Source organism: Pseudopipra pipra, chromosome 8, assembly GCF_036250125.1.
Source record: "Pseudopipra pipra isolate bDixPip1 chromosome 8, bDixPip1.hap1, whole genome shotgun sequence".
Lineage (NCBI taxonomy): Eukaryota > Metazoa > Chordata > Aves > Passeriformes > Pipridae > Pseudopipra > Pseudopipra pipra.
The window spans coordinates 20,811,089-20,838,739 of NC_087556.1; the positions used below are offsets into that span (position 1 = coordinate 20,811,089).

Consider the following 27,651-nt stretch of genomic DNA (forward strand, 5'->3'; position numbering starts at 1 on the left):
TTATTATTTTCAGTTTTTAATTGTAACCATTTTTTTACTTCATTAAAAATTATTTCCAACAAATGGCAAATGTTTTAAGAGGATTGTTAAGAGATCAAGCTATACTATTCTATGCAAAGCAGAAATCCACTGGGGTTCATTGACGTTCTTTCTAGATGTCTTTTCTGTAGCAGGAACAGTTTGAGACAAAGAATTACAAAACTACACATGTTTTGGATTTTCCTTCTTCACCTCCACCTGGATTTTCTGCTAAAAAACAGATAAGAAAAGTAAAATGAGTATTTTCTGTTAATTTTAGCTGCTCTAATTTCTTGTTATAGAGGTGTTGCTTTTGTTTTATGCATATTATGTGTGTTTGACCTTCTGAAATTTCACTGCTTGTCTGGGAAATAGGAATATGAAACAATGACACATTATATATACATATGTGCATATAGTGTAGGAGTGGATACTAACATTTCTCAAAGGACCAAACACACACTGAACCACTCTTACTGGAAAGTTTCAGCAGTTAAGTATATATGACTGTCCCACACATACAAAACTGAGGAATGCAAGCCATGCAAAAAAAAAAGGAACTCTTTGATCAATATAATCTGTGAATCTATTTTTGAAGCAGATGATACAAAAACTTTAATTTGACCTAATTACATAAACCTTTATTCAACCCTGCGTGAATCCCTTTGTAATTACTGGTTAAGAGAGAGAGATAGTTTTTATATTTTTATCTATAGCTACTGATTCTGTTACTGTCTCTCTCAAATGATTCCACAGATGTTCATTGGTCATAGTTAAGATTCTTTCAATGTAATCAATTGCGTTTCCAGGTTCATTTAAGGTAAGATACCAATATTAGAATTAAAACTTACATTCGAAAGCTGTGGATCACCATGTTACTAGGTCATTTTCGACCCTTTCCACCTGCATTGAAACATGTCACATAATCAGTGTCCTACCCTCTGTAATTTGTGGATATAATCAACACTATGTTACTAACTATGTATTTGATTTTCTCAGTTTAATACTCTGCTCTGTTTTACTTTCTCTTCTGAACTTTCCACTGTAGTGGTTCAGCAAACATGTTTATTTTGTTTTGTGTCTACTGAATGGCTAAGAATAGCCCGGTCAGTGTGATCTAGAGAAAGGACCATGGTTCAGCATGTATCAAATTCTTGTTTGTATGAACTGACTTAACAAACCCATATATTTACATGGCCTTGATTTGACAGTGTCAGATCTGTCCTTCACAAATGTGCATGGCCTCATTCCAGTGTGTGTTTAAAAAGATGCAGAATAATTCCCTTTCTTTTTGGGATGCCAGTTATTCTATGCAAAGGCCAGATCCTTGGCTCCTGCAAATCAGTCTGTGCTTGGCTGTTTTCCCTGTGGGAAAATACTTCCTAAGTCAGTGGCTTAAGTGATTCCAAAATACCAATGTTCTAAGATGATCCTAACTTCAAGTGAGAGTGGAAATACCCAACTCTTCCTAAATGTATTATTTCGTTTTTATTTAAGAAGCTTATGCTTAAGGGCATAACATCTGACTTTAGTAACTATACTCTTTGCCAAGAAAGCAAATATGTAAGGAGGTTTGAAGTTGTGTGAGGAGATCCCAGATTGTTTTGTTTTGTCTTGCTAATATTTCTGTGAAGTTCAGGTGCTTACATTCCAGTGTAAGGAAAAGAATACTTTTTATGTACTGACAACCAGCTAGTTCTCAGCAATAAATTAATCTTAAGTAAAATTATATGAGCAATTTCAAGAAAAAAAAAGTGTCATTGAAAATAAATTTGGGACACAATTTGGAGGGTGTAATTTCTGTGAAAGTGTGCGTAAGTGGTATCACAGCATGAGCAGGCCAAAATATTTGACTCATTTTATTAAACTTTTCCAAAAATCTACTTTGATGAAATAATGTAATTTACAGTACTTTTTAAACCACTTTGCAATAACTTTTAATTTTTTTTAAATTTTATTTTAACCTAGTATCAATATTTTTAGGAGCCAATAATCCTGGTTCCACTTCACACACTGACAGTAACTTGATGGGTGGCCTTGAGTAGCCCCTCTTTTGTGTGAAATGTGAAGAATACTCACCTATTTCCCACAGTCCCTGATGAGCAAATAAATTATTCAGTACTGTTTTGTGTTTTAAAAATGTGAAACACAGAGTAAACTAACTTTTCTTCTTCAAACTAGCTGACAATTAATCACTTTGGCTTAATCACACATGGTTTTGTTTTAATCTCTGAACCAGTCATCTCAGTTGATTGGCAGAGCTGTTGACCTGCTGTTGCACATGCATTACAGAATAAAAATAACTGACTCATTTGACTCTTACACTTGAGTGATAGGTTCTCAGTTTCTGTAAAATCAGATTCTCTTCTAGGTTAGGATATGCAGAACCATGCTTTCAATTTCAGGACTTGGACTCTCTTTGGAAGAGTAGTGTTAAATTTGTAATATGAGAGAGTGTATTTCAGCCAAGAAACTTGTGGTAGGGAATTAGAGCCCAAAGCTTTATCTTAAACTTGGAAGAGATTTGGGGATTTGCACTGCTTTTTTATGTTCCAAATGCATACCCTCCATTCCCTTATGTTTTTCATTTCCAACTTAAACAGAGCACCTGAATACATTTGGGGTTGGTGCCACACAGAATTTTAATACATATCTAGTATTTCAAATAAGCATTTAATTACATTCAATTTTAAGTCTTTAGGCAAAAGAAATTTTACATTCCCTTCACGTTTGTGATGGTCATGTTTTATATAATCCTGCAGTTCGGAAAATGAAGTCAGCGTACTGGATTTGTGTCATCTTTAAAGTTTACTCCTCTTCCAAGTGAAGATAAAGCTAATTTGGCAAATTCAGAACTTGCATACTATTAGTATAAAGTTTAATAGAATATTGCACAAGTGCACTGCATGTGTGAATTTGAGAGAGAGAGAGAATATGTTGACTGCCTTACAAATATATGTAAATGAAAATCTAAGAAGTTACTTAACCTTTTTGGGCAGCTGCTTCTTCTTCTTTTTTCTTTTGTTCCTCAATAGCTTTCATCTTCTCATCATATTCATCAGCTCGTGTTTTCCATTCAACCCTGTTGTTTTGAAGACCATCAAACATAGGTGTAATTTCCTTGTGAAACCTTGAGAATTCCTGTGCAAACAATTTAAATTAGTACGTTAAAAATTTTAAGCACTGATGAGTTGTAAAACCTGAAATTGTGGAAATACTGCTGAGAAAGCATTTAATTTTTCTGTTAGATCTAATTTTAAGACATATTATTGAAAATACCATATCAGGATAATAATGCCCTATTGTGCACATAGTCTGTTAGGAAAATATTGGAATTGTATACTTCACATTTTATTATCTTCCCTAATCCTACATATGATAGTCTGACTCATATAATACAGTTATAAATATGATACATGATATTTTATTGTATAATTATCAGGAAAAAATAAAAAAGTCTATTATCCTGTAGTATATTTCAAGCAGATGAGGATATATCTGAAGATGTTAAAATATTACATGTCACTTTTCTGCATGACTCTTTGGGATAATATAAAAAACTAGACAAGGATTAATAATGTTGACATTTCAATGCCTTATAGAAGGTACAGAATATCTGTACGTCCAGAGTATTTCAAGTTTTCTATTCCCTTTGCTGTGCCATTTGCTTTCTGTAACCGTCCACATGTTGTTTGCTTATATTAAATGGGACTGTGAAAAATCAAGCTGGACTTTGTAACTCAGTTGTTCAGGGTAATAACAAAACCTCAGCACCTTCAAGTTTCACTGGTATCTTCCCTTTATATGAATTTGCTTCACATCTCTTGCATTTGCTCTGTGGGAGCAATTCTTTGAAAATTTGAAATCTTTGAAAAATTATGACAGTTGTGATGGTTGTTCACCCTGTGACCAAGAGTCCTGCTGCTGTCTAGAATTTTTTAACTGCAACAGCTTGTCACTAATTGTGCCATCAGAACTGCTGCAGTAGGAAAACAAAACCAGTCACTCTTACCTTGTACACAAATGTACACACAAAATCTATGAAACCAACTTGGAGCTTAGGTAGTTCATCTCCTTTGTTTCTGTCCATCATAGGCTAGAACAGAAGAGCAGTAATTTAGAATACGTAGATATCATGCTTTTTGGTATCATGATCTAGTAAGCATCATGGATGTTTTAATGACAGTTAATATTGCTTAACACAGTTAAATTATTTAGTACTTACAATAGGTTGTTGCTGTAGCACAGTTCGTTCCAGGTCGCCTTGCTCCCAGAATTCGTTTGCAACCATGAGGGCAACCTGAATAATCACAATTCAGTGGAATTATCAGCAGAAAGCAGTACATTTAAATAAATAAAAGAACAAGGCTTTCCAGAAAATAGGGGGAAAAAAACCTGTCAATTTTTTTCAGCAGTACTATCTGCTGTACTGAAGGCTTTTTCCAGCAAATTAATAATATCCTGATGCATGCTGAGTAAATGATAGAATATTGTCAATGGGAACAAGGCAATATTAGCAACATAACAGTCTTGTAGTACTGCAACGTATAGAACTTAAGAAGACTCCACAAATATCCTACAGTTGTATTTTGATTATGCATTGTTAAAACATATTCCTTCCTGTAAGCCTAAGTGATGTGCTTCAGCAGGATGGTCGATAAGTACTGGAGTACTTGAAGTACTTATGTACCATTCTGTATTGCAGAATTTATTTTTAGCATGTTTAAGCTATGGCTTAGCAATGGCACTGAGATCTACAGAACAGACACAATTCAAACCATGCTGTTGTTAAATCTGTACCTTAAAAATAGCTGGAGGGTAGTAAAAGTTGTATAGCACAAAAATACAGCTGCCAGAATTTAGGATACCAGTTTTAGAGAAAGGACAAGTAGAGAAAGATTGGCAGCCTGTGAAGTGGTTGAGGAGAGACATCATGGAACACCTACGCTCACAGTGACAAAGATAGAGGTTCCTTTCTGAAAGCAACAGGTACTTAAATATATATCAACGGATATTAAATTTTTTTTTTTGACTGATCGTACAACAGATGGGCAGTAAAACAGAGAGTAAATCCAGTACTGTCTATTTCAAAAGTACTTACCTTACTCTGCACTTCCCAAGGCTTGGTTATTGCAGACAGGTCACATCCAGTCATCATCATAGCCCTTTGAAAACAAAAAAAACAAAATGAGTGTAGTTTTGGGTGTCAAGAGGATGGTGTCAGGCTCTTTTCAGTGCTGCCTGGTGACAGCAATGGCCATAAACTAAAACACAAGAAATTCCACCTCAACATGAGGGAGAACAAATATACATTGAGGGTGGCAGAGCACTGGAACAGGCTGCCCAGGGAAGTAGTGGATTCTCCCTTTCTGGAGACATTCAAACCCCACTTTAACATGTTCCTGTGTAACCTGTTTTAGGTGACCCTACCATGGCAGGGGAATTGGACTAAATGCATATGTCCCTGCCAAACCTAACTATTCTGTGATTCTATAGTTAGGATGATTATTAAAAAAAAAAAAAAAAAAAAAAAAAGAAGTCTGGATTTTAAAATTAATTTAGATACCTAAGATGCAGATGGATGCACATTTTGCACATTTTGAGAAGATTGTAGACATCTATTTTAAAATCATGGTTATGCTTGTCATTGGACAATAACATCAAGTCTTACTTTGCATGTTTAGGAGCCCAAATTCTTTTAAAATCTAGTTCTAGATAACTGATTGAATAAAGAGTAAAATATTAACCACCTACATGATGACTTCTTTTTTTGTTGGGTCAATAGATATATACTTAATTGCCTGCTCTTCTGTTTCCATTTTTTCAATTGCATCCACAATCTTTTGGAACATAGTTCTTTTCCTGTTAAAACATACCAATAGAACATATATTAGAGAACATAAGTTACTATATTAATAATTAAATAGAAAACCATATTTACTATATTTGTGCTTTTCCAAACTAGCATCCTAGTCATAGTAGTATCAAAGTGAAACCCTCTTGTTGAACTCAAACTTTTCAGGTAACCTAGACATTTAGATTTTGCTATATACTACTGACATGTAAAGTAATGTGTCAGAATTCTGACAAAGAAACAAATAACCAATTTCCTACCTCTTTATATTAAACTGGGGTGGCATTCTCATTTCTTTAGTATTACATGTGCATTTCTGTACCATACTGAACTGGGAAAAGTGAAGCAAATACTAATAAATATTCTTTCACTTCCTCCCATCAAAAATCCAAAGAATTGCTAAGACCTGACTAAGAAGAAATTTCAAAAACATAAAAAGTATCTTGCTATTCCTTAATAAATCTTCTAATTTTTGTTTAGAATCAATGAAAAAATGGAATTACTGATATTTAAAATTTAATAACTACTATTAAACAACTTTCTGAATTTTTTCCTGTCCTCTGTCTTTAAATTGTCCCAATCATAAAACAAAAGGCTCCATATATCTTTAAAGAAAATACCCATTATAAAAGCACATCAAGTCACTAACTTAGGAACAGAATGGACGATTTGATATTTGGAGTCTTTGACATATTTAGCACATCATTTGATGTCCGTAGGGTTTTTGTAAACCAGCATGTTCATTTTCAGCATCCTGTTGTTTAGTGTGAGTATTTACTGTATGGTATGCTAAATATCACATATGTGCACAACGTTATGATTAAGCTTCCGAATCCACACTTCAGGAATAGTGTTTGTTGTAACTAAAGCATATTGAAATGACCTACTAAATTTACATGAAATATTGTATACATTTATGTATTCTCTAATTTGTAAGCTTATAATGAATCTAAGAATGTCTTGGTTTTTACAATAATTAGACTTAATAACAATTTTAAGTAAAGTTCTGTGAGCATAAACAATTAAAAATTACTGTTATACATTCTATAGGATTGACTTCAGTACAAAGTTATACAGAATTTAGTACTTACTTGAAATACAAAGCCAAGTCAGTTGCTATTATTGCAACTTCAAATAAGTGTAGGACGGTTTCAAACTGGCGCTTATTTAGGTTCTGGAAGATGTTTAAACTCTGCAAGGTGGAAAGTTTATGAATTCAATTCCTTTTATAACACTGTCTTTGGTTTGTACTATACAGGTTCTTGCAGCATAGTATAACAAAATTGGCCAACTACAGTCCCTAAATGAAAATAATGCTAGAAATTAAAAATTCACACTCCGTAAATCTAATAATCCTAGAATTTTTAAAGCTTTCCAGTAGAGGCCTTTTCCCCCTGTTAACCTGGATTGGTACTATTGCCTGCAGTGGTGTTAGGGGCCGACCATGGTAAGTGCAACGCACTTTTCCTCTAAAAGGGAATGAGACCGTCACACTAAGAAGTTTTCTGAGTGTCCTGGCTTTATTTTTTTCTTTAACAGAAGAGACAATGCCTGTGTGAGCACAGGGAGCAGCAATGCTGCTGGTGAGAGCCTCCAGAGGTCCTGACAACTGCTCTGGCCAAGAGCAGGAGTTAGTCCCCAGCATCTCACATTTGAAAAAGTACATTGACATCAATAAAGGTGTTTTGTTTCTTTGTTTTCAACGAACAAATGCTTAGCATAAGGATTTATTCCATGACCTCATGACGTCAGGCAACAGCATCACCACAGGGATTAGAAGTGGAAAATGAGGGTGGAAGTGGGTGCCTGCCATGCTGCTGTAAACAAGGGATGTAAGGGGTGCATGCATGCACATCTTGCTTTAAATCGCTTATTTCCGTGGAAAATACAGAGCAAAGAGTGTAAATTGTCTCCCTTGCTGCAGCCAGAGCCTGGCGCTGAGGAGGGCAGGAAGGCCGATCCCCGGTGGAGGAGAAGGGCCTGTGGGGCAGTGGGGCCTGGGGACACTGCAGTGGGGAGCATCACCTCGGCAGCAGCTGGGGAAGGGCAACTGCAGGCGGCTGCCTGGTGCAGGAAGATCAGTAATGGGAGCTGCAGCAGAGACCCCTTCTCTGTTTAGCAAGGTAAAGGTGTGGGGTGGGTCTGGCCTGGCAGCAGGGGGGCCCTCCATAAACAGCTCCATCCCTTTGTTCCTCAGCTGCCAGAGCCCGAAGCTGAACTGGGTTCTCTGTTCAGGCACAGCAGTTTAATGACAACATGTGGTTGTCATGTATGTATTGTATTTTCTGCTTTGGTTTCAATATCAGCTGTTTTGTGAAAATGGAAAAAACTCTGAGGCACGTGAGTAAGGCCCAGAGGAAAAGCTTTTCTATCTGAAGTGAGTCTGTTTCTGGTGGAATTACTGATATTTCTCTAAAAGTGGAAAATGTGTAAGAATTTGGCTTAAACTTCTGAATTTTGGCATAATTTCTTGATCTGGACATAGAGGAATGAATGAGACCCAGTGAAATTTGGAACACTATGACCTAATTGGATCTTTTGTGTTGATCGTAGTAAGCAGAATGTCCATGACGTACCTCATCTTGCAGCAGGGTTTTACTGTACTCTAGATGATGCCTTTCTAAAATGGAAGAACCATGAAGTTTTGCCAGTGGAGCAGCTGACCTGTTGAAAAATAGGCAATTATTTATATTATTTTGAAGACAATAGTTTTTATTCAGGTTTCATGTATTTAGGGTTAAAATGCTTCTGATCTCCATGTTCAATAGTTTAATCTGTATACATTAACCATTGGTATGATGCAGAGAAAAAAGTCCAACTTGCTTGCCTTCATTTTTGTGAATGAGTGATGATGGAAATTGGAGAGCACTGGGTGTTCAGTGCCCACTAAAGTCGAAGGTGTTGTTAGATACCTCAAAACGCAAAAGCTGTGTTATTTAATATATGCCTCTATTTTGTCTTGCATGTTCAGTTTTGCTGTTTGTACAATCTATGCCAATCCTGTGTACCTTAAAAATAGTTTTTATCCATCCTTTAGTGTTTATTTTGTGGTATGGCTTTTGAACTCTCGTATATCTGTAATGACTGGGTCATGTTCCCTGGGATTCTAGTTAACTCTAAGTTAAATCTGAAATAACAGTATAATGGAGTTTAAGTCCTCTAATGCCCTTGGGCTTCTCCCCTCCCCCCAAAACCACCATTTTATGGACCACACAAGTCCTGACAGCTTAGGTGTGTTCAGTCTTATCACAAAACTAAAAGCGTTCCCCTGACATTGGACTAAGCTTCAAGCAGAGGAAATTCTGTGTCAGACTATGATGGTGGGATGAAGGGAGAAGTATCCTGCCTACAAGGGCTCCAGGTGGTTCTGCATATTTAGAACTGTATTTTCCTCCTTTCTTCCCTCAGCTAATAGCTGTATTCCTCAGATAATCCCGGATGGGCTACATCATACCTATATTTTCTGATGTGATTAAGACTGTTGTGGTAAAGCCTAATGAGTTTTATAAATAGCTTTACTGCGTATGACCTCATGTAGAGGGCTTTCAGCTAGGGAAGACCACAGTAGGAGGATTTAAACCCCACCTTAAACTTGTTTGGATGAGAGGCAGTCCACTGGATAAGAATCAGTCTGTCATTCTCTCTCTCCTACGTCACCTGGAGAATCCCTGGGAATAATCGGAAAATCCCCCTGCGTCACTGTTCTAGCACAGAGGCTGAAATGCCTCTCCTGTGAGGAGTGTATTCAGGGTCAGAGGGGGAGGATAAATCATTCTGGAGACATAGCTGGTGGAAACTGTAGTCAGAAAATTATAATCTGGTACATGTGACATTTTGAGAAATGTGTAATCTCTGGCTAGCACTTGGAAAGAGATCATGTAAGAGACTAAATGGTCGATTCTTCACTCTTCAAGACAAGAGTGAGTCTCACCATGATATATATTGTTGTAATACAAAGTTAAATTTAAAATGAATTAATATCATTTTATAACAAGCATCTGCTAATTCATATTGTTTCATAACAAACAAGATAGAAACCACAAAGAAATCCTTTAGAATATTTTCTCAGAACAAGAGGGAGCATGAACTGCAAAGCTGAACCTCCTGATGTGTAACTTCTGGGCATGTGGACTCAGTGGTAAACTCAAACTTGTTAGCTCAGAATCCTGTATAACATGGGGAGGTTACACCTCAGGAGAGGAGCTACATCAGTCAGGAAACTGAGTGTGAGAAGGAACAACTGAGCTAGTCATATTAGGCAGTGGAAAAGAGAGGGAAAAATCCCATCTTACTCTAAACTGGCCCTTGTCTATGTCACATCCTTAATCCCTCTCCAGAAAAGTGCTTATGCCCCTTTGTCTTGAAAAAGACAAAATGCCCTTTCTCATTTCTTTGTGGCCTCGTGCATGAAGTTTTGTCTACTACAATCCATGCATTGCTAGTGTATCTTAAAAATGCAGCATCAGGTGACCCTTCTAAGATTCTGCTTTTGCATTTTGTCTTTGTGTTTCAGCTGTCTGAAGTGCTCTGAAACAGAAACCTTCTGTAGCATAATTATTTATTCATGCCAGATGAATATGGAATATATACCTTATAGTTTTGCAAGTTTTGACTTTTTTTTTTCATTTGCCACTAAAAACAGTACATTACCATGTTTTTGAGCATTTGTACTTACTTCATTTGATACAAGTTATTGGTCCCTCTGTGATCAATGTCATGGCAGAAAGCAGCAGCAACCATGGCAAAGGCTTCTAGATCAGTATAGTATTTCTTTATTTTGCCTGTCTGTAAAAGAAAACAGATAATTCCAAGTGTGTGTCTTCCTGAATTTCCCATTTGGAATTGAAAGAAAACTAAATAATGAATGTAAGGTTAATATTAGCAACATTACCATCAGTAGAGTAAACATTGTTTGTCCCACATTGAATCCATGTCTCCAGTTATGGTAAGTGATATCTCGATAACCCTTCCTGACTGTGTACATCCATCTTGTAAGAACCTATTAGGAACAAAAGTGATTAAGACTGTGCTGCTAATTGAAACAAAACAATGGAATTCCTATAAAATTACTGGAATATACTATGAATTTACTGTAATAATATGCCAGTTCTTTGAAAATAAATGCTTTTCATTGAATGAAACATTGAAACAGCAAATTGTTCTTATAGAAATGCATGTTGATTTAATCCCCTATATAGGTCACACAATTCAAGATTAGTTTTATGTTTTTATGACAAATATGTAAATGTTTCATTAAAAATGGAAGGTTGTTAACCATACCGCTAATATTTTAGTATTATCTACTTCTAGATTAAAGTACCTAAAATCAGCTATTTAAAAATAAATATAAACAGGAAAAAATAAACTAAACCTCAGCTGGGACTTTGAACTTTTCAACAACATTTATCTCAAAGAACAGTCGTATTCCACAAGTTATCAGGCCATGCTCTGTAACAGGAAAGTCACTGAAGCGAAATTCATACAGTTCTAAATCTTTTGGATCAGGTAATTCTTCTTTCTGTTAGGAAAAATCAAAAACAAGGGGTTTTCTGGCAAGAACAAAGTTGGAAAAGCTTTTTTTTAAATTTTCTTCAGTAGAAATATTGCTCAAGGAAAGTATGCTTACTGTGTCTTCAACTGCCTCAGGTGTCAGTACAAACTAATGTGTATTAAGTCATGAAACACAGTTGTGATACTGCTGGGTTTCTTCTCAAAGACAATAAATAAAAGCCTTGGACAGACTCTTCCTACTCTGAATTCCAACACAATTTGTTTTGGCCATCTCAACATTTCCTTAGTTTAGAAACCTCGAGCCTTGGAAATTCTCCTTCCTGGTATAAAATCCAATGGTTCTCACACTTTTAGCCTGATCTCAAGGGTACAGTTCATCTTTTTCACAACCAAAATTGTTCTCACTGAGTGTTCTTCTCTTTTGGATCTTATGAGTAGTGAAGCATATAGTAACCAAAACCAACCTGTCTAGACCAAAACATTTTTTACTATTACAGTTGAATAAAGCATAGCAACAACATTTTGTTTTTACCAGAAAGTTTCCTTGCACGCCTGCCTACCCATAGCCTTGTCTTCTCTCGGAGACACTATAGGCAAGCAAAGATTCCTGTACATTATTTGACTTCTGGAGTGCTAGCTGTTTGCTTCTGCTCTATAACCAGCCCTCAAAATAGGTCTGTCCTACCTTTTCTTCTGTGATAGTCTCTCTTTGTACTAGTCTACATATACTTAATAGACAAATCGAAAGTGGACTGGAAAATCCTACAAGATCAGATTTAAAAACTCACAAATCTTATTTATGTTTTCATTTGTCTGATGTAGTAGATTCTTGACTACTTCACTATTGAATGATCTCAGTATATGCACAAAGTAAAAATTGTTACAATTCCTAAATGTACCAAGCATATAGTATGCATTGTTATTATGGTTTATTTAAATCCCTTCAAGTCATTTACTTTCTAGTGCTGTAGTTGCTGGTGATTCTGCCTTTCTGTAGTTTACAGCAGTCTATTCTGAACAGTCTGACCACTGAAGAAAATGAGGGATCATTCCAGAAGTAGTAGACTGTGTAAGTACATAACCTTTGCCCCACGTACTAAATTTCATTAGAAGTTGTCTGGTTGCCATTCCGAGATTTTTCTCTCTCTGAAGGGCAGACATAGAGTTTTGTCCAGCTTGTACTGACAACCTCCATAAAACATATACTAAATTCTAAAATGCAGAAGATACCAAAGTTAAGAAACCCAGCACCACTTGTGAACTCTTCTATAACACTCTTCATCTGTGTATCCCAAAGCCTAGGGGGAGCAGTATTATATTTTAAAGAATGTGCTCCAATCCAAACAAGAATTAACTGAAGGAAGTCTGATGCAACACTAAGAGTAGATTATATTATTACAATGACTGCCTTCCTCCATAGCAGTCTATAAATGATCTCTACTTTTTGGATAAGGAAAAAAGATGACTGCATGTATGCATGTATTTAAAAAATAAGGCTAAACATCCATTTCCTTCTCCCTGGGTTTTTCCTTTATATCTACGCAAATCAGAGATCAAGGGCAAAGAAACCTAGACGAGTGATGGTTTAAGACCCATTACTTTGTGAATCATCAGATCTAGAAACACCTGCTTTATCCCATTAGGTATCTGGGACTCCAGGTCTTATAATAGGATAAAGCATATGCATGTAGCCTTGGAAGTGCAGATGATATTAGACCTTTGAATTTGTGACTTCACAATGTTGAGAGAACCCACTTTAATTGCTTTTTGGAGATTTAAAAATCATACCAATATTATGTTTTCACATTTGGAGCCTTTACCATAATACTCAGGTTTTGCTCTACCAGTAGAGAAATTTTAGAATGTTTATCTATGGTTTTTTGCAGTTTTGCATGCAGCCAAAATAAATTTCCTTTAGCAGGTATGTGAGGCTACACATGATCTGTTGATATTTTTTTGTTTCACCACTTGCAAGCTGTCTGAGCATCTGTTTTGTAGAAGCCAGTAAAACATTAACACCAATGCATTCCAGCATGCACATGTACATAGCTAAAAATAGTTTCAAGAGGTCTTTTCCCTATGGCTATGTGTACCTCAGCAAATGTGGTGTAATAGTAGGAAATATGTGAAGTGGTTGGTACAGGAAATCAACAGGTTTGTGTATATTTGACCTTTTTTCTTCAGTCTAGCTCTGTTTTGATCTATTAACAGTGGAAGTTCATTCAGTGTTTTCCTGGAGCACATCTTTGAGGTTTTTTTCAGATAAAATAGGCCAGTGAATGTGCTCCAGGACTGCTGCACAAGAAAAGAAGTGCACTAAATGGGAAAAATTAGGAGTTTTCTTTCAAAAAGGCACTTCCTTTCTAGGTTGAAATACTAAGGCAACCAGAGAACTGCACAGTCTGGAAAAGAAATGACTCATTTTTGTTTTAGTAGTGCCAGAGTAGTAGAACAGAGACCTGATTAGGTCAAATCTGTTTTGTCACTGTGAAGTCACGGATCACTGTCTTTGGACTTCTCCGCCTAAGGAAATGCAGGAAAATTAATCTGAAAGTAGGTTTGTTCCACTGACACTCCTACATTATTCCTACATACTCTTACTAAGAATGAAAGTGGCCTCACTTCAATATCCCTTCTTTTATTTTCAAAATTAAATAAATTAAATTCAATTACAGATATAGCATTGTCTCCATGGATATTTTAAAAGGTTAAGCACTTTAAATGTTAATTCATATAAACACTTCTTTATATGGCCTTGACTGTCCAAGTTTGTTGATGTATGTTTGGGACAGAATGTTTCCCTGTAGATAATAGTGGGGTCTCACATACAGGGACAGTAGAGGTTGACCATGTATTACTAAATAAGCTCCATCTAGCCTATGGCACTGATAGCTAGTGTCAGTTGTATTAATCAGGATTTGCTATATGCAGCTTTTTCTACGATGAGGACACATTACTGACAGAAATACATCACCAGAATTTTCAGTTTAATGACTTACCAAAATCCTGACGAGATCCTTTTGATCACATTCATCCAAACTATTTACATTTAATTTCTCCTTGTATTTCTAAAAATGAAAAAGGGTAAGAAAATTAAGGTTTTGTGTAGCAAATTTCCCACTTTAATTTTGTGGTTGTGTACAGAAACTTACCAGGATAGATTCAACTTCAGCAGGAGTGGCCTTTGTCTGGTACATAAGCATTTCCTGAGCAATGTCTTTCCTGTTTTCAAGCTTGTTCATTTTGTCATAAGTGTCAGTATTTAAAACAGACCACCCTAGGAACTGTGTGAGAGTCTAGAACAAAGCCAAACAAAGCAGAGATGATGCCAGGACAATAAAATGAACAATTTGAACTTACTTTTCTTAGGGTCCAGTTTCTGGTAACACCCTTTGAAAAACAATGTACCACTCTATTTGTTAGAGGCCTTTATCTTCCATCAACTGGTTCTGTAAGTACTCATAGCTTTTAATGAGGTTGTTTATCTCAGCCTAGTAATTAAGGCCCCATATTCCCACTTTATATAGCAGACTTTGAGGCTTATGAAGCTTAAGTCAGGTGAGTGGACTTGGATACACTGTGTAGCATCTTATCTTGCCTGAGTACATGTGATCATGGATATTATGTGAACTCCCATGATCACAGGCTCAATATCCATTGGCAAGAAGCATGCCATTCTGCTTACCCATGGTGACCATGACTAAATAGTCAAATGATTGAAAATAAAATTTTATGTGACTTCTTTTCGTTACTGCCATGTAAATGATCACTCATAATTTTTTGGTTTTATATAGGCAAATAAAATCTCTGATTCTTAAGAAACTGTATGGTGAAGAAGATAGACATTTGTCTAGATGTTAATACAGCCTATTTGGAAATTTTCAGACATTTAAAATTACTTTTTCCTATAGTATTTTTTATTAACATTACATGCTCCTTAAACCCTCTAATCCTATTAAGCTTACTTCAATGATCTGTTCATCATACTCATCAAAAGGCTTTCCATCTTTCCTATTGTAAAATGTTGCAACTCCCACAATTTCTTCTTTTTTGTTGACAATAGGCAATGACAGGACATTTTTAACAACCCATCCGGAGTCATCCACTGGTCCTTTCTGTAGGAAAGCCAAAAACCAGGAAACGTATATTTCTTTGAAAGTAATAACACAGCTATTGATATAAACAATGCAACAACAAGATCCATGCATCACAAAGGAGAAATTATTTATGTAATCAACTGTATAACTAATTAGTGGCAAACACTAGCATATTTGTCTACAATATCTATATTGTAGAATATAGATATAATTGATTATATTATATATATAATATAATAAATATATATGTATAAATATATAACTATAATTAATTATATATCTATAATTATTAACATTACTGAAATTACCTGAAATGTGAAGTATTCATCTTCTGGCGCATTCATCATGTTACAAATCTGCAGCATAAAGAAAATGAGCCATTGTTTAAATGGAATATAACGGGTATCAAGACGTAGCCTAATATTTTAAAAAGGCATGTTTATTTTCTAAGCTAGGAACAGTAAACATCCCAGCCAGCTAGAGAAATTAAAACTTAGTTTTAAAAGTTTGTTCCTAATAAATTAGATGTGGTTATTCTACCAGACATCATTCTGGAGTGTTTGTAGCAAACTCCCTCATGTAGGATGTCTCACAGTGCAAAAGCATAATGATTAAGAAAATGACTTCCGGTTTAAAATGGCGTGGGGGTTTCTAGAATGAAATAATTGAGTTCTAAGGGCTCTATTAAACATGCCATAGGATTTCTAATAGCTATCATACACCATGACTTTGAATTACTTATATTGTCTACACAAGAAGATATAAGAAAAAAAAAAGAAAATTTTAAAACTTTGTATGTGATGGGTTTGTTACTTTGACATTTTTTTATGAGACTTAGCACACCTGGAAAGTGACATCAGATGCACACATTATTCCCCAGATATCACCATAATCAGAGGAAAATTTTCCAGATGTTTTGGCCGTTTGTGCTGAGGCCTTGTCTCCATCCAGACTACTGATTCACATGGTTTCACTAGGAACCAATGACACTGGAACAACATGGTATTTTTGTAGAGGATTTTGGTCATGTGGAGGTTTGGGACTGTTTTTTTTTGTTCAATCAGAACAACTGTATGAACTATAACTTCTAGATTTTACTATTGTTATGAACTTACAAGTCCATTTTCAGCAACATATGTTGGCAATCCACTGATAAGACACCAGTGATCTGCTGGAGGTGACCTTTAGAGAGACAATGAAATTAAATTATTTCTACAATATAGACATGTTATTCTATCCCTATTCTAATCACCACACATTTGCAGTGTGTCAATGAATACTCACGGAATGACTTTGATTTCTTCTTGTCCATGTAAAAGATAGTCAATAATCTTATAAAAGTTAACTTCCTAAATGAAAAGAGAAAAACATGTAGGTGACCTGTACAACCTCAATGTCAAACTTAAGATTCATAAAAAGAAAAATTAATATCCTTACTCGTCCATCAGGTGTCTTGGGGCCTTTGTATGGCTCTGCCTCCCCCAGCCGGATTGGCCACTCATCATAGAACTCCTGGAAAATGATACACAGGGTTTAGCAAAAGAAAAAAACCAAACCAGTTCTGTCTTCAAAGATAACATCACATCTCTGGATTGCAATTTTGGTTTTTTATTTCTCCGTAGTTTACTATGGTCACATTTCAGACAATATTAAGAAAACATTGTTCATTATAATCCAGGCAATGTTTACCAGTAAATTGCAGGCTAATCTGAATCTTATCTCTAGACAGCTGTACAGCTTAATTCTTGTTTTAGAAGGCAGGTATTTCAGACCTGCACTTCCCTCTTCTACCCTTTCTCATACGGAATTATTAGTATGAAAAATTATTTCAAAATTAGCCTTCAGGTTTATCATGATTGTATCCTTTGCCGTGCTTATATTTCACATGTAATCTTTATAACATGGTTAAATTTATATATAAATTATCCCAAAGGGCTAGAAAGGATGGTAACTTTGTGTCTTTGAGACTTAAGGTTAGGAGTAGGACATTTCTAGCAAGTAGGCAAAATAGTTGTTACCTTCTCTTTAGTCATGTCCAGCAGACCAATGGAGTATCTTTCACAATTCAGATACATTCGAATAGTGTACAGTGCTTTGTGAAACTGCCGTTCTATATCTGTTAGCTCTTCAAATACTTTGTTGGCAGACCACAAAAGCATCTATTTACAAAAGAGAAAAAGGGTAAATATTCATAACAGTGGGAAACACATGCATCCTAGGCATTCCAGAACAAAATGATAAGGTGCATTACTGTTATATGAAAAAATAAATAGATGGTATCCTTACTTCAGTAAGCATGCAAGAATATACAATAGTGGGAATAATAATGGTTTCACACAAAAATTAAGTATTATCATTAAAAAATTCTTCTATACCTGACTTCTTCGTGATTCGATATTGTAGAGATACGATGTGTGATGATTTCTTATGACCAAAGACACAAAATTGAGGTATTTTTTAAATACCTAAAAATGATAAAGAGCAAAAATAAGACTAAAGTATCAAACCAAGGGATAGAATCACTCAAACTACTAATTGAACTAACAGCTATATCATGTGTCATTTAATGTTATTACCTCTTCATCCTCTTTTGAGAACTCAGGGGCATTTAATTTGTTGAGTGCCATCAGAACAGCAAGCACCTCTTTACCCTGTGTAATTGGAGTTGCCAACATATTGACTGTTTTATAACCAGTTTTTTTGTCCAGCAAGTCAGAAAAATGGTTGTTCTGAAAGAAAAAAAAAAAAAATCACAAATTAAATGTGGAACAATTAGTTACATGCAAAGAGCAAATGATCATTTCGTTTGGCAACTTCTGTTTGCAATGCTGTGAGCACAGTTTCACACTTCAGTAGGTTTATACTTGCAAAAAACACATTATCATTATTTAACTCAATCTTGCAGAGTTATATGTACAAGCTTAATTTAGGCATTGGCTATGAAGATAGTTTCTGAAACCAAGTTCTGTGCAGGTCTTTATTATAATGCTGAGGAATTTAAGGAATTAAAAATGTGTGAAAATCTAGAATAAATGAAAGAACAATAAGAACTGCTCCCTGATTACCTGTGAATCTAATACACATGGCTTGCATGTAAGAGATTTACTTCATAGCTATGTCATATTTATTATTATTTATTTCTGTAGATAAAATTCATTATACTGTTCCAACACCCAGTATTTAAAACTACCATCTGTCCTGGCTAAAAATGCTTCTGGCAGAGAAGCATCCCCTGCACGTACACATGTGGCTGAGCTGTTTCTTATTTCTTCCTGTCTGACAGGCTCCCAGTCCTGTTGCTCCCAGCCCAACATGCTCTTCTGGTGAAAGGGAGGGTATAGGACTAGGGGGATCAGAACACAGAGCTGCTTTTACTGTGTGTGTGTGATCCTGTGGGAATAAAACCATGTGACTAATGAATGAACCACAACTAACTATCCAACCAGTTTCATCCTTGAAACTGAATGCTTAGGAGGGTTTAGCAAAAGTTATTATTTTAAATTTTTAATGTAAAAAATACTGAGAGGCTAGTTCATGTTTCATGAAAAACTGTTTTATTTCCTCATATCAAAGAAATTCTTGGTGTTTTCTTGAATGGCTTTAGTGTTCTCTTAAAAAAAGAGATTTAAAAATTTTGGGGGAAATCTGTTTGTCAAGGGCTGTTATGTTTTGTGATGTTATTATGAAAATACACCTGAATGAGGTGAATTATGATTTGGGGGGTTGAAGTCTATTGATATGTGCATACTGAGAAGTGACATGGTTCTACTAAGCAGCTAAAATAGCCAGACTGTCTTCACTGAGCCTTTTCCATCCCCTCACATATGCCACTGCTAAAGGGCAGTGCTCAGACTTCTTCAGAGAGATGAGTGGTCAAGCCTTGATCTGCAGTCAATGGCAGAATCTCCTTGAATTTCCTTTAACAAGTCTGCTTCTGATTTCTCAAGGTGATGAGCAGTTGGTGTTAAATAAGAATGTCAGGAGGCAGCAAATGTCCTGGTAACCAGGGAAGGTCAGACTGCATTGGAACACCATGGATAGCAATGGCAGCTGGCCAGAGCAAGCCCAACAGAGTCCTGTTTTAAGGACATCCACACAGAATCAAGATTTCCAAATCTTACCAGTCTTCTGCTGTTGACAAATATTTGTAAAGCTACTTATAAAGCAACTGACTTGTTACTCCATGTCCACCCACAAAGCTGGTAAATATTACTGCTACTGATTACTGCATTAGCTTAGGCAGCTGAGATCTGAGTGGTGGATCTCAAGGTGTCTTCCTTGCTGATAGGCTGGAGAATGTTGCAGAATGCCACATAATGGAATTTCAGCTTTCATAAGTTATAGAGAGAGCTGCTTAAACAAAAACCCCAACAAATAAATATTTTCTAGAGCATAAAATCAAGCTTGACTGTACTCGGAAATGCCAGAACTAAATTTTTTTGTCTGCTATTTAGATCTTTCCTCTTAATTTCCTTTCTCCTTCTTTGGTCTAGCAACATTTTCTAGTATATTTTGAATTTATAGCATACACAACCCTGAGAAGGAAGACTGAATTTTATTATGTGATCAAAATATTAGGGTTGGATTTTTTTTTTCCCTTCAGTTCTTCATACTCTTTAGATAGTCTGTCTTCTACATTTGCCTTCTATGTTTCCTTCTAGAGCTGCATTTTGGTGAAAGGAATTAAATTTCTGGAAGTAACTCTTAAATTTCTTTTCTATATTTACAGCCTGGACTCTCTTACTGAGAGTTGATTCTCTTAAGGACAGCCTGTGTCATCCTTATAAATAGCATTCAATGTGTCAGGCTGTGTTTGGGTCCCTGGAAAGTGTAGCCAGTTTTGAATATATTGTCCACATGAAAAGGGGATGTCTTCTCTATTTTTGACAAAATTTCCCTGTTTTGCTGTTTTCAGTTTTTCTCAGAGAAAGGCGTAGGGCGATGTCACTCAACAGACAGAAAATGCCAATCTATCTCTTCTGTGTAAGAATCAAATAGCCTGCTAAATAAATATGTTATTACATGGAAATACTTGGTTTTCTCTGAGATGCACTACCTACTGACATAACCATTCTGGACTTGGATGTGGTTTTGGGCTTCAGTAACAAATTCTAAATCTCTGGTTTAGCCACTGAAAATCAAGTAAATCATATAGATAATTTGTCCTATTTTGTAGTCCTTCTGCATCACTAAGAGCATCTAGCATGATGGTGAGGCTCAAGTTTCTGGTTTTAGGGCACTGTGTACAGCTATGAGGGAATAAATAAATATTTCAGACACCCCTGTATTTCTGAATGCTTAAAATGGCTGTATATATACCAAAGAAGCTGAATCAGCAGGACACAGCTGCTATGTCTTTGTTCAATAACTCCAGGCTGAAGGTACAAGCAGTGGTGTTAAGAAGTATTCAGAAGAAGCAATTTGGTCATGTGAATTTTTCAGAGGATAGAAATATTTTAATGCAAGTCTCTGTTCAGAAAGTTCAGTAACTACAAGCCACCCTGAGTTGTGCCTAACTAGCACAATGTAGAAAGATATAAAAACCTTGTAACACATTGACAGTATTCCCACTGCAAATACAAAAACTCCTGTTTCACATTAATTTGCATATACAAGCAAAAAAATTGTGCTTAGATTTAGGCTTTTCATTATTGCATATTTTATACATAATTGCTATAAGTTTTGAAGCCTTTATTTCCACTTATTTCTATTTATTTTAGATGTTTTAAAATATTTTAACTTCGGAACATAAGCTCCTTTTTTTTTTTTTCCCAAGAAAATTACTTTTTGCAATGACTCTGAAATCATGTTCATAGACAAATAAGTGAGAAATGTGGTCTGCAGTACCAGAGCCTGAAGAACATCTTCGTATTCCCATGACTACATGAATGTGGACATTTAGTCTACTTCAGCCTGCTTTTACGAATCAAACTGTCTTTTAGAGCGCTGTTTTGAACTTTCAGCTCTCAGTCAAATCATAAAATAGGCTTTAAAAAAGAAATGATGGAAAAAACAATCTGCTGCTGACTCCTTAACTGTGGTGCATCTGAAAGCATTTCCTACTAGCTCCACTTAAAGTTGAGATACCAAGGCATTTGCTATACAATGATCAGTTCTTTAGATACATCCCAAGATGTGCAACGTGTCCTGGATTTGCACTAAGGTAGCACCAGCACCTACCTAGCACAGCCAGCTAGCACAACCCTTTCAGTGAAGAAATGTTTTTTAATATCCAATCTAAACTTCCCCTGGCACAACTTGAGGCCCTTTCTTCTTGTCCTGTCACTTGCTGGTTGGGAGAAGAGACTGACTCCCACCTCGCTACAATCACCTTTCAGGTAGTTGTAGAGAGTGATAAGGATCTCCCTGAGCCTCCTTATCTCCAGGCTAAACACCCCCAGCTCCCTCAGCTGCTCCTCATTAGACTTGTGGTCCAGATCCTTCTCCAGCTTTTTTGCCCTTCTCTGGAGGTGCTCCAGCTCCTCAATATGTTTTTTGTAGTGAGGGTCCCAGAACTGGAAACAGGATTCGAGATGCAGCCTCGCCAGCGCTGAGTACAGGGACATGATCCCTGCCCTGGTCCTGCTGGTCACACTGTTACTGATCCAAGTCAGGATGCCACGGTCCTTCTTGGCCACCTGGGCTCACACTGGCTTGTGTTCAGCTGGTGTCGACCAGCACCCCCAGGTTCTTTTCCATTGGGCAGCTTCCAGCCACTCTTCCCCAAACCTGTAGTGCCACATGGGGTTGAAGTGACCCAATAGAACAGAAGTGATAAGACTTAATCCTGCAGGTGAAGTAATAGGGCCAAGAGAGTAGATGCTATTTTTCTCCACCTCTTTCTTCTTGTAAAGCACAGAGGAAGAAGGTCTTACTGTGACCCCTTGCAGTTATGACTATTTTGCTTCTTTTGGGCAGGAGGTTTGTATTGCATAGATGAGCTTAGACTGGTCAAAACGTCTCATCCTTTGGATGTGTGATGACTAGGAGTGGGTGTGGAGCACTACTGGAATGGGAACCGCAAGAATCTCTGACATGAGGAGCTGGTGTCACACTCCCGTATTTCCTTGCATTATCTCTACATGTTTCTGGTTTTCTTTCTGCTAGCTCTGCAGTATTTTCTTCTCTTCCTGATATTTTATTCTTCCACTCTTTGTCTTCCACTGGTTCAGGTTTCTCAAAATTTTAAGCGCTCAGTAGGTGGTATTGGTGTGCTATATTGCCTCATCTCATACTTCTGCTTAGCCTAATTTCGACTCACAAATGTTTTTGTTTCATAATGATGTGATTGAGTATGAATAGAAAATGACAAACACCTACCATTAGCTACAAAATGTCATCAATCTGATTCAAGACCAAGCCCAATTGGTTAAATGAGTTGGCCATTCCTTAGGCCACACTCCAAAACTCATGTATTGTCAGGGATGTAAATTGCATTTTGAGATGTAAATTACTAGCATTACAGAACAAATTGACTTTGTTATCTTCAAGATCACTAGGGTTGTGAAACTGAATCAGGTAGAAATTAATATATATTTAACAGCACTTGGGAGTTGAACTTTTCGGTTTTGTCATTGAAATGCCTACTTGTTACTTGCCATATGTAGTGGATATTTTGGAACTTTTTTTAACTGGATTTGTATTGTATTACTTTAAGTATTTTTTCACATAAACTAAGAAAACTAGGTTAAAAGGGAGATTTTCCTTTTAATTTTTAACATGCATTTTTTCTTCAATTTTGGGAGCTTTCCTCTTTTAACACTAAATCAAGGGAAGAATTGTTTGGTGTTTCCTTCTGAAAGGCACGATTAATAGAAATTTGTTTCTGTGTTAAAATATTTTCTGGTAAACTGACTGAACCTTTGTCTTTATAACAGATAGGAACATGTTTACATTTTTCCAGTTAATATTTACTGTGTTGAGTGTGAATTTCTGACAACCTGATTTTTATTATCAAGATGATAAGATAGAGGAGTGGAAATTAACATTCACAATGCACATTCTTCTGAGGTGAAAGGCCACCTCATTTCAGGCACAGCCTGGAGTCTGAGGCCCAGCACATTCACATCAGTCTGAAACTCCTGTCACTTCAGACAGGCCTGGAATTAAAGTCTCTCCCACCCTTGCATTAAAGAGAAGTAAAGCTGCAGTCTGAAGCTGGATCAGATTGCAAGGGGATGATACAAGTACTTGCAACTTGAAGATGTATTTAAGTTGGTTTGTATCATAGATTTCCAGTGTTTAAATTAAGTGACACAAAGATCACTGTTCTGGGTGCTTAATCTGAGTTGGAATGTTGCCATGGCCTCTTGTTTCTTCTCTTCACTGAGGTTTGTACAGGACCTCTAAAAATGAGGCATCATCTTATTTCAGCATCAGAACATTTCAGTCCCTTTGTAGTTCTAATCCAAAAGCTTTCACTTCTTTTGAAGCATTTTTTTCACCATTTTTATAATTTTATACTCTACTAAAGCCAAGAATATTTTTTCTTGAGTTTCCAACCCTCAGTTAAATCCCTGTCTTCAGATACCTCTGAATTGAAAGGAATAGTGTAATAATTTAAATAGATTATGCATTAAAGCAGATATATGTAGTACTTATTATTAGTTCTTACAAGCTGAGAATGTGAGATTTTGATTCCCCAGAAGACATACTCCTTGTTGAACTGTTTCTTAGTTTTATTTGGAAATAATGCCTTACTAAAAAATGTAAAGTAATTTTACTGTCCTTTATACTGTTGCCTGTGTTATCAGTTACTATTTAAAGAATATTAATGGACATACCAAATTTTTATGCAACCTGTTATTTTCCTTTGTAATATTTGAGTCACATACTCTGCTGGACCCTGGGAATAATGTGAGACAAATTGTTAGGGTAAGGGTCCTGCCTGGCCTTCTATTTCTCACAACTGTTAAATCCTGGATTAAACACTATTAGCTCTCGCAGTCAACAGGTCCATAATCATGTGGGGAGAGACTGTTCTGCCTGCTAATTGAATTACAGAAGGTCTGTATCTTTTCCTCTGCTTTTCTTTTCTGAAGCATTAGTCAGGATGAGGAGCTTCCTCACGTTTATTGGTACCTTTCCAGGTTGAAGAAGGAGATAATCCCTAAAGAACTGGTTACCAGGCACTAAAAGTGGAGTCATTTATTTTTTCTCCCAATGATTTATTGCTGTTATGATCTTTTATTACATTTATTTTTGTTATAAAGGCGTGACGATTAAAGAATGAAAATGTCACACCATGGGTTTGTCACTGTTGTCATGTACTTGAGGCTTAAAAAGCACTATGCTGTTTGGATATGGACCGTGTCAACAGTAGAAAGTGGCTAGACACAACATTTTTAAAGTACCGTAGCCATCTAGAAGTAGTCATTGTGCATTTTGTATTCTGACAAGGCAGTAGGGGCAAAATTCCTCTCTGGCTTAATTCTGTTTGTAATTTTTTGTTCAGAACTTGAGTAGCAGATAATCTAGTTTGACTGAAGTGCGTATGAAGTGAACTGAAAAATGATCACCCTTTCAAAACATGATAAAGGCTTCAGTGGCTGCCTGTTTCTGCTGCCGTGGACTAATTATATTCCTTAAATGTTACTGACTCAAGCTGCAGTTCTGGATTCCCTATGGAGGTAAAGATTCTGGTGACATTAGCGGGACCTTTGCCTGTGTGAGGAGCGTGGACTTGGACAGGAACATTTTGTACACGTAGAATGGAAATCGTGACAATTTTGAGGTCTTTGGGGTTGTTTTTAAATATCAAACCTTGGTCCCAGAGAAGTCTCTGGGAGTTTTGTACTTAACTTATAAAGTGTACATATTTATATGACATTTAGTTACCAAATGTAGGTTAAAGAGACTGTGATTTAATTGCATTTTTAAGTGCGTGCTTAATGGCATAGACCTCAGTAATCCTAAGAGAGTAAATGGGTGCCTAAGTAAAAATTACTTTAGAATGACTGAATAATAACTGGACAGATATCAAGCTGATATGAATTAATTTATGAGTGCAAAATACCTAGTAGGATTAGATGGACAGAAAATTTCTCTTATTAAGCATATTCAAACGACATTTCTCACAAAATTTTGAACAAATCCTACTGCAAACACAGAAATATTTGGGCAGCCCTGTTCTGAGCGCCTCTCGCATACTGATGTTGAGAAGCAGTGCAATGTCTGATAGGAGGCACATCTTTCTTGATCCTCCTGATCTTTTCTCATGTAATCAGTCTTATGAATTTAGCAGGATTATCCTCCAATCCCCCCACGTGGTGGTAAGAGGCAGTAAGTCAGACTCTTCTTGTCAGAACAGCAGTCATTGAAGAAAACGTTAGTGGTCAGTTGAAAATCAACTGATTTGTTTTATCAAATCAGTCATTCTTCTGTTTGCTCCTGTGATTCCTATTTACATCTGAGGTAGTTTACTATATATTGGAATGTTCTTTTCACATATATATATATTTTAATTTGTTTCTGAGCTTTGAAAATAGCCCTTTATAACTGTAAGCGTTATAAAATGTATTATTTTTTCATTTACCTCTTGGAAAGCATAGATAATGGCAATTATAAGTATTTTTATTATTTAAAATGAGCTTAGGACATTGAGGTAATTTCTGTCTCTGAAATGGCCTGGAATTTTTAATTGACTGTATAGGAAAGACTGAGAATCCAGACTGTCATCTTGAGAATTATCTTAGCACCATTTGATTATGCTCAGCTTTTCCACATAAGACTAAAATGTCACCATCTGATGATATAAGGTTAGCTATTTTTAAAGAAATCTTCAACAATCCAAGCATATTTATGTTTCCCCATATCTTTCAGAGTAGTTTCTAAAGCAGATGTCATTCATGCATGTTTAATTTTTGTTAGGTCACTCATAATTTTAATTAACATTTATAATAACCTTTATCAGCCTCTTAAGTACAGAAGGTGATTCTGTGCAAATTTAATATGAACTTCAAAAATATCAGAACAGATCAGACTCATTAATCTTCTTCTATAGATGGTTCTGAACAAAAGCCCTGGATCTCGACCTACTTGATTGGATCCATTTAAAATCAAACACTGACTTGAATCTGAACATATATGTTGGCATCATCTTCATCTGTCCTCAGTCAGCTACTTAAAAGGATGCATCTTCATTACAAAAGCTGCAAATTAGGTGTATTCAGAGATAGATGTATGGCAGCACAGAATGATAAGGGAGAGCACTTGCAAGCCCATATTGGAAAACAGAATAGAAGCCTGCCTTGTTCAACAGAAACACAAATATTCACTGGTCTCTATTTATCTAATACTCTTCTCCTTTATTGTAGTCATTGACATTACGCAACTATGAGGATACTGGAAATACCTCACAAGGCTACATGATGTGGTTCTACTGGATTTTATGCAATCTGCTGATGCTTTTCTCATGTTATTGGTCTGAATTTTGTCTCAGATGTTTCAAAAGAATGACTTTTTACCTGGGTAGGAAGCTGAGTAAGCAAATGCACAGAAACCCAGTCCCCGAGAGAAGTCACTTACCTTTGTCACATCAGGTACATTAAAAAACTTCTTGGTATGAGCAGTCCATCCCACTATCCCGATGTCCAGAGGAAGAACAGTCTCATTTTCTGGTTTTACCAAATTTTCCTCATAGCTGGAAGTTGGAGTGACATCCAAAAGCCTGGTGGCTACCTCTGGAATACCATTTCGAGAACGACAAAGAAACATACTACACCGATCAGCTGCCAGCAGCTGTGCCAGCCTCTGCAGGGCCTTGTGCACTATCTTTTCCATAACACCTGCTTCATCTTGGATTTCTGTTATCAACTCAAAAAGTATGTTACTTTCCTCCAGACGAGACATGTCTTTGAAGCTGACTCCTTCCTTCACATCTCCAGGGTTCACTTTAAAGATACTTCCCAGCACTTCTGCCCTCATTTTTCGGTCAAAATACTCCTTGGCAAACTGAGGATTGTTCTCCAGGTATTTTTCAACAGCATCTTTATTTACCTCACCCATTTTTGCTGGATTTTTCTTAGGATTTCTTTTAGAAATTCATCACCATCAAAGCAGGAGTGGTAGGAAGAAGTCCTAACTTGTTACTAGTAAGAAAAATGTACTTTGTACATATTGTATAGCTCACAGACATAATACATTCACCTTCCTCTGTGGCTTTCAAGCCTT

General features: G+C 36.3%; 1 protein-coding gene across 1 annotated transcript; it reads right to left on the reverse strand.

Annotated features, from left to right (window-relative positions):
• Positions 1-27,651, reverse strand: PDE6C (phosphodiesterase 6C). The gene is made up of 22 exons (XM_064662910.1): positions 27,007-27,651; positions 18,057-18,209; positions 17,856-17,945; positions 17,499-17,639; positions 16,918-16,992; positions 16,765-16,829; positions 16,596-16,662; positions 15,789-15,836; positions 15,349-15,498; positions 14,536-14,679; positions 14,383-14,451; positions 11,244-11,390; positions 10,764-10,871; positions 10,548-10,657; positions 8,449-8,536; positions 6,964-7,064; positions 5,773-5,880; positions 5,120-5,183; positions 4,244-4,318; positions 4,031-4,114; positions 3,006-3,159; positions 1-249 (listed from the first exon to the last, which is right to left on the reverse strand). Exons 1-22 carry the CDS (start codon positions 27,484-27,486, stop codon positions 194-196), a joined length of 2,577 nt encoding a protein of 858 aa, XP_064518980.1. The 5' UTR covers positions 27,487-27,651; the 3' UTR covers positions 1-193.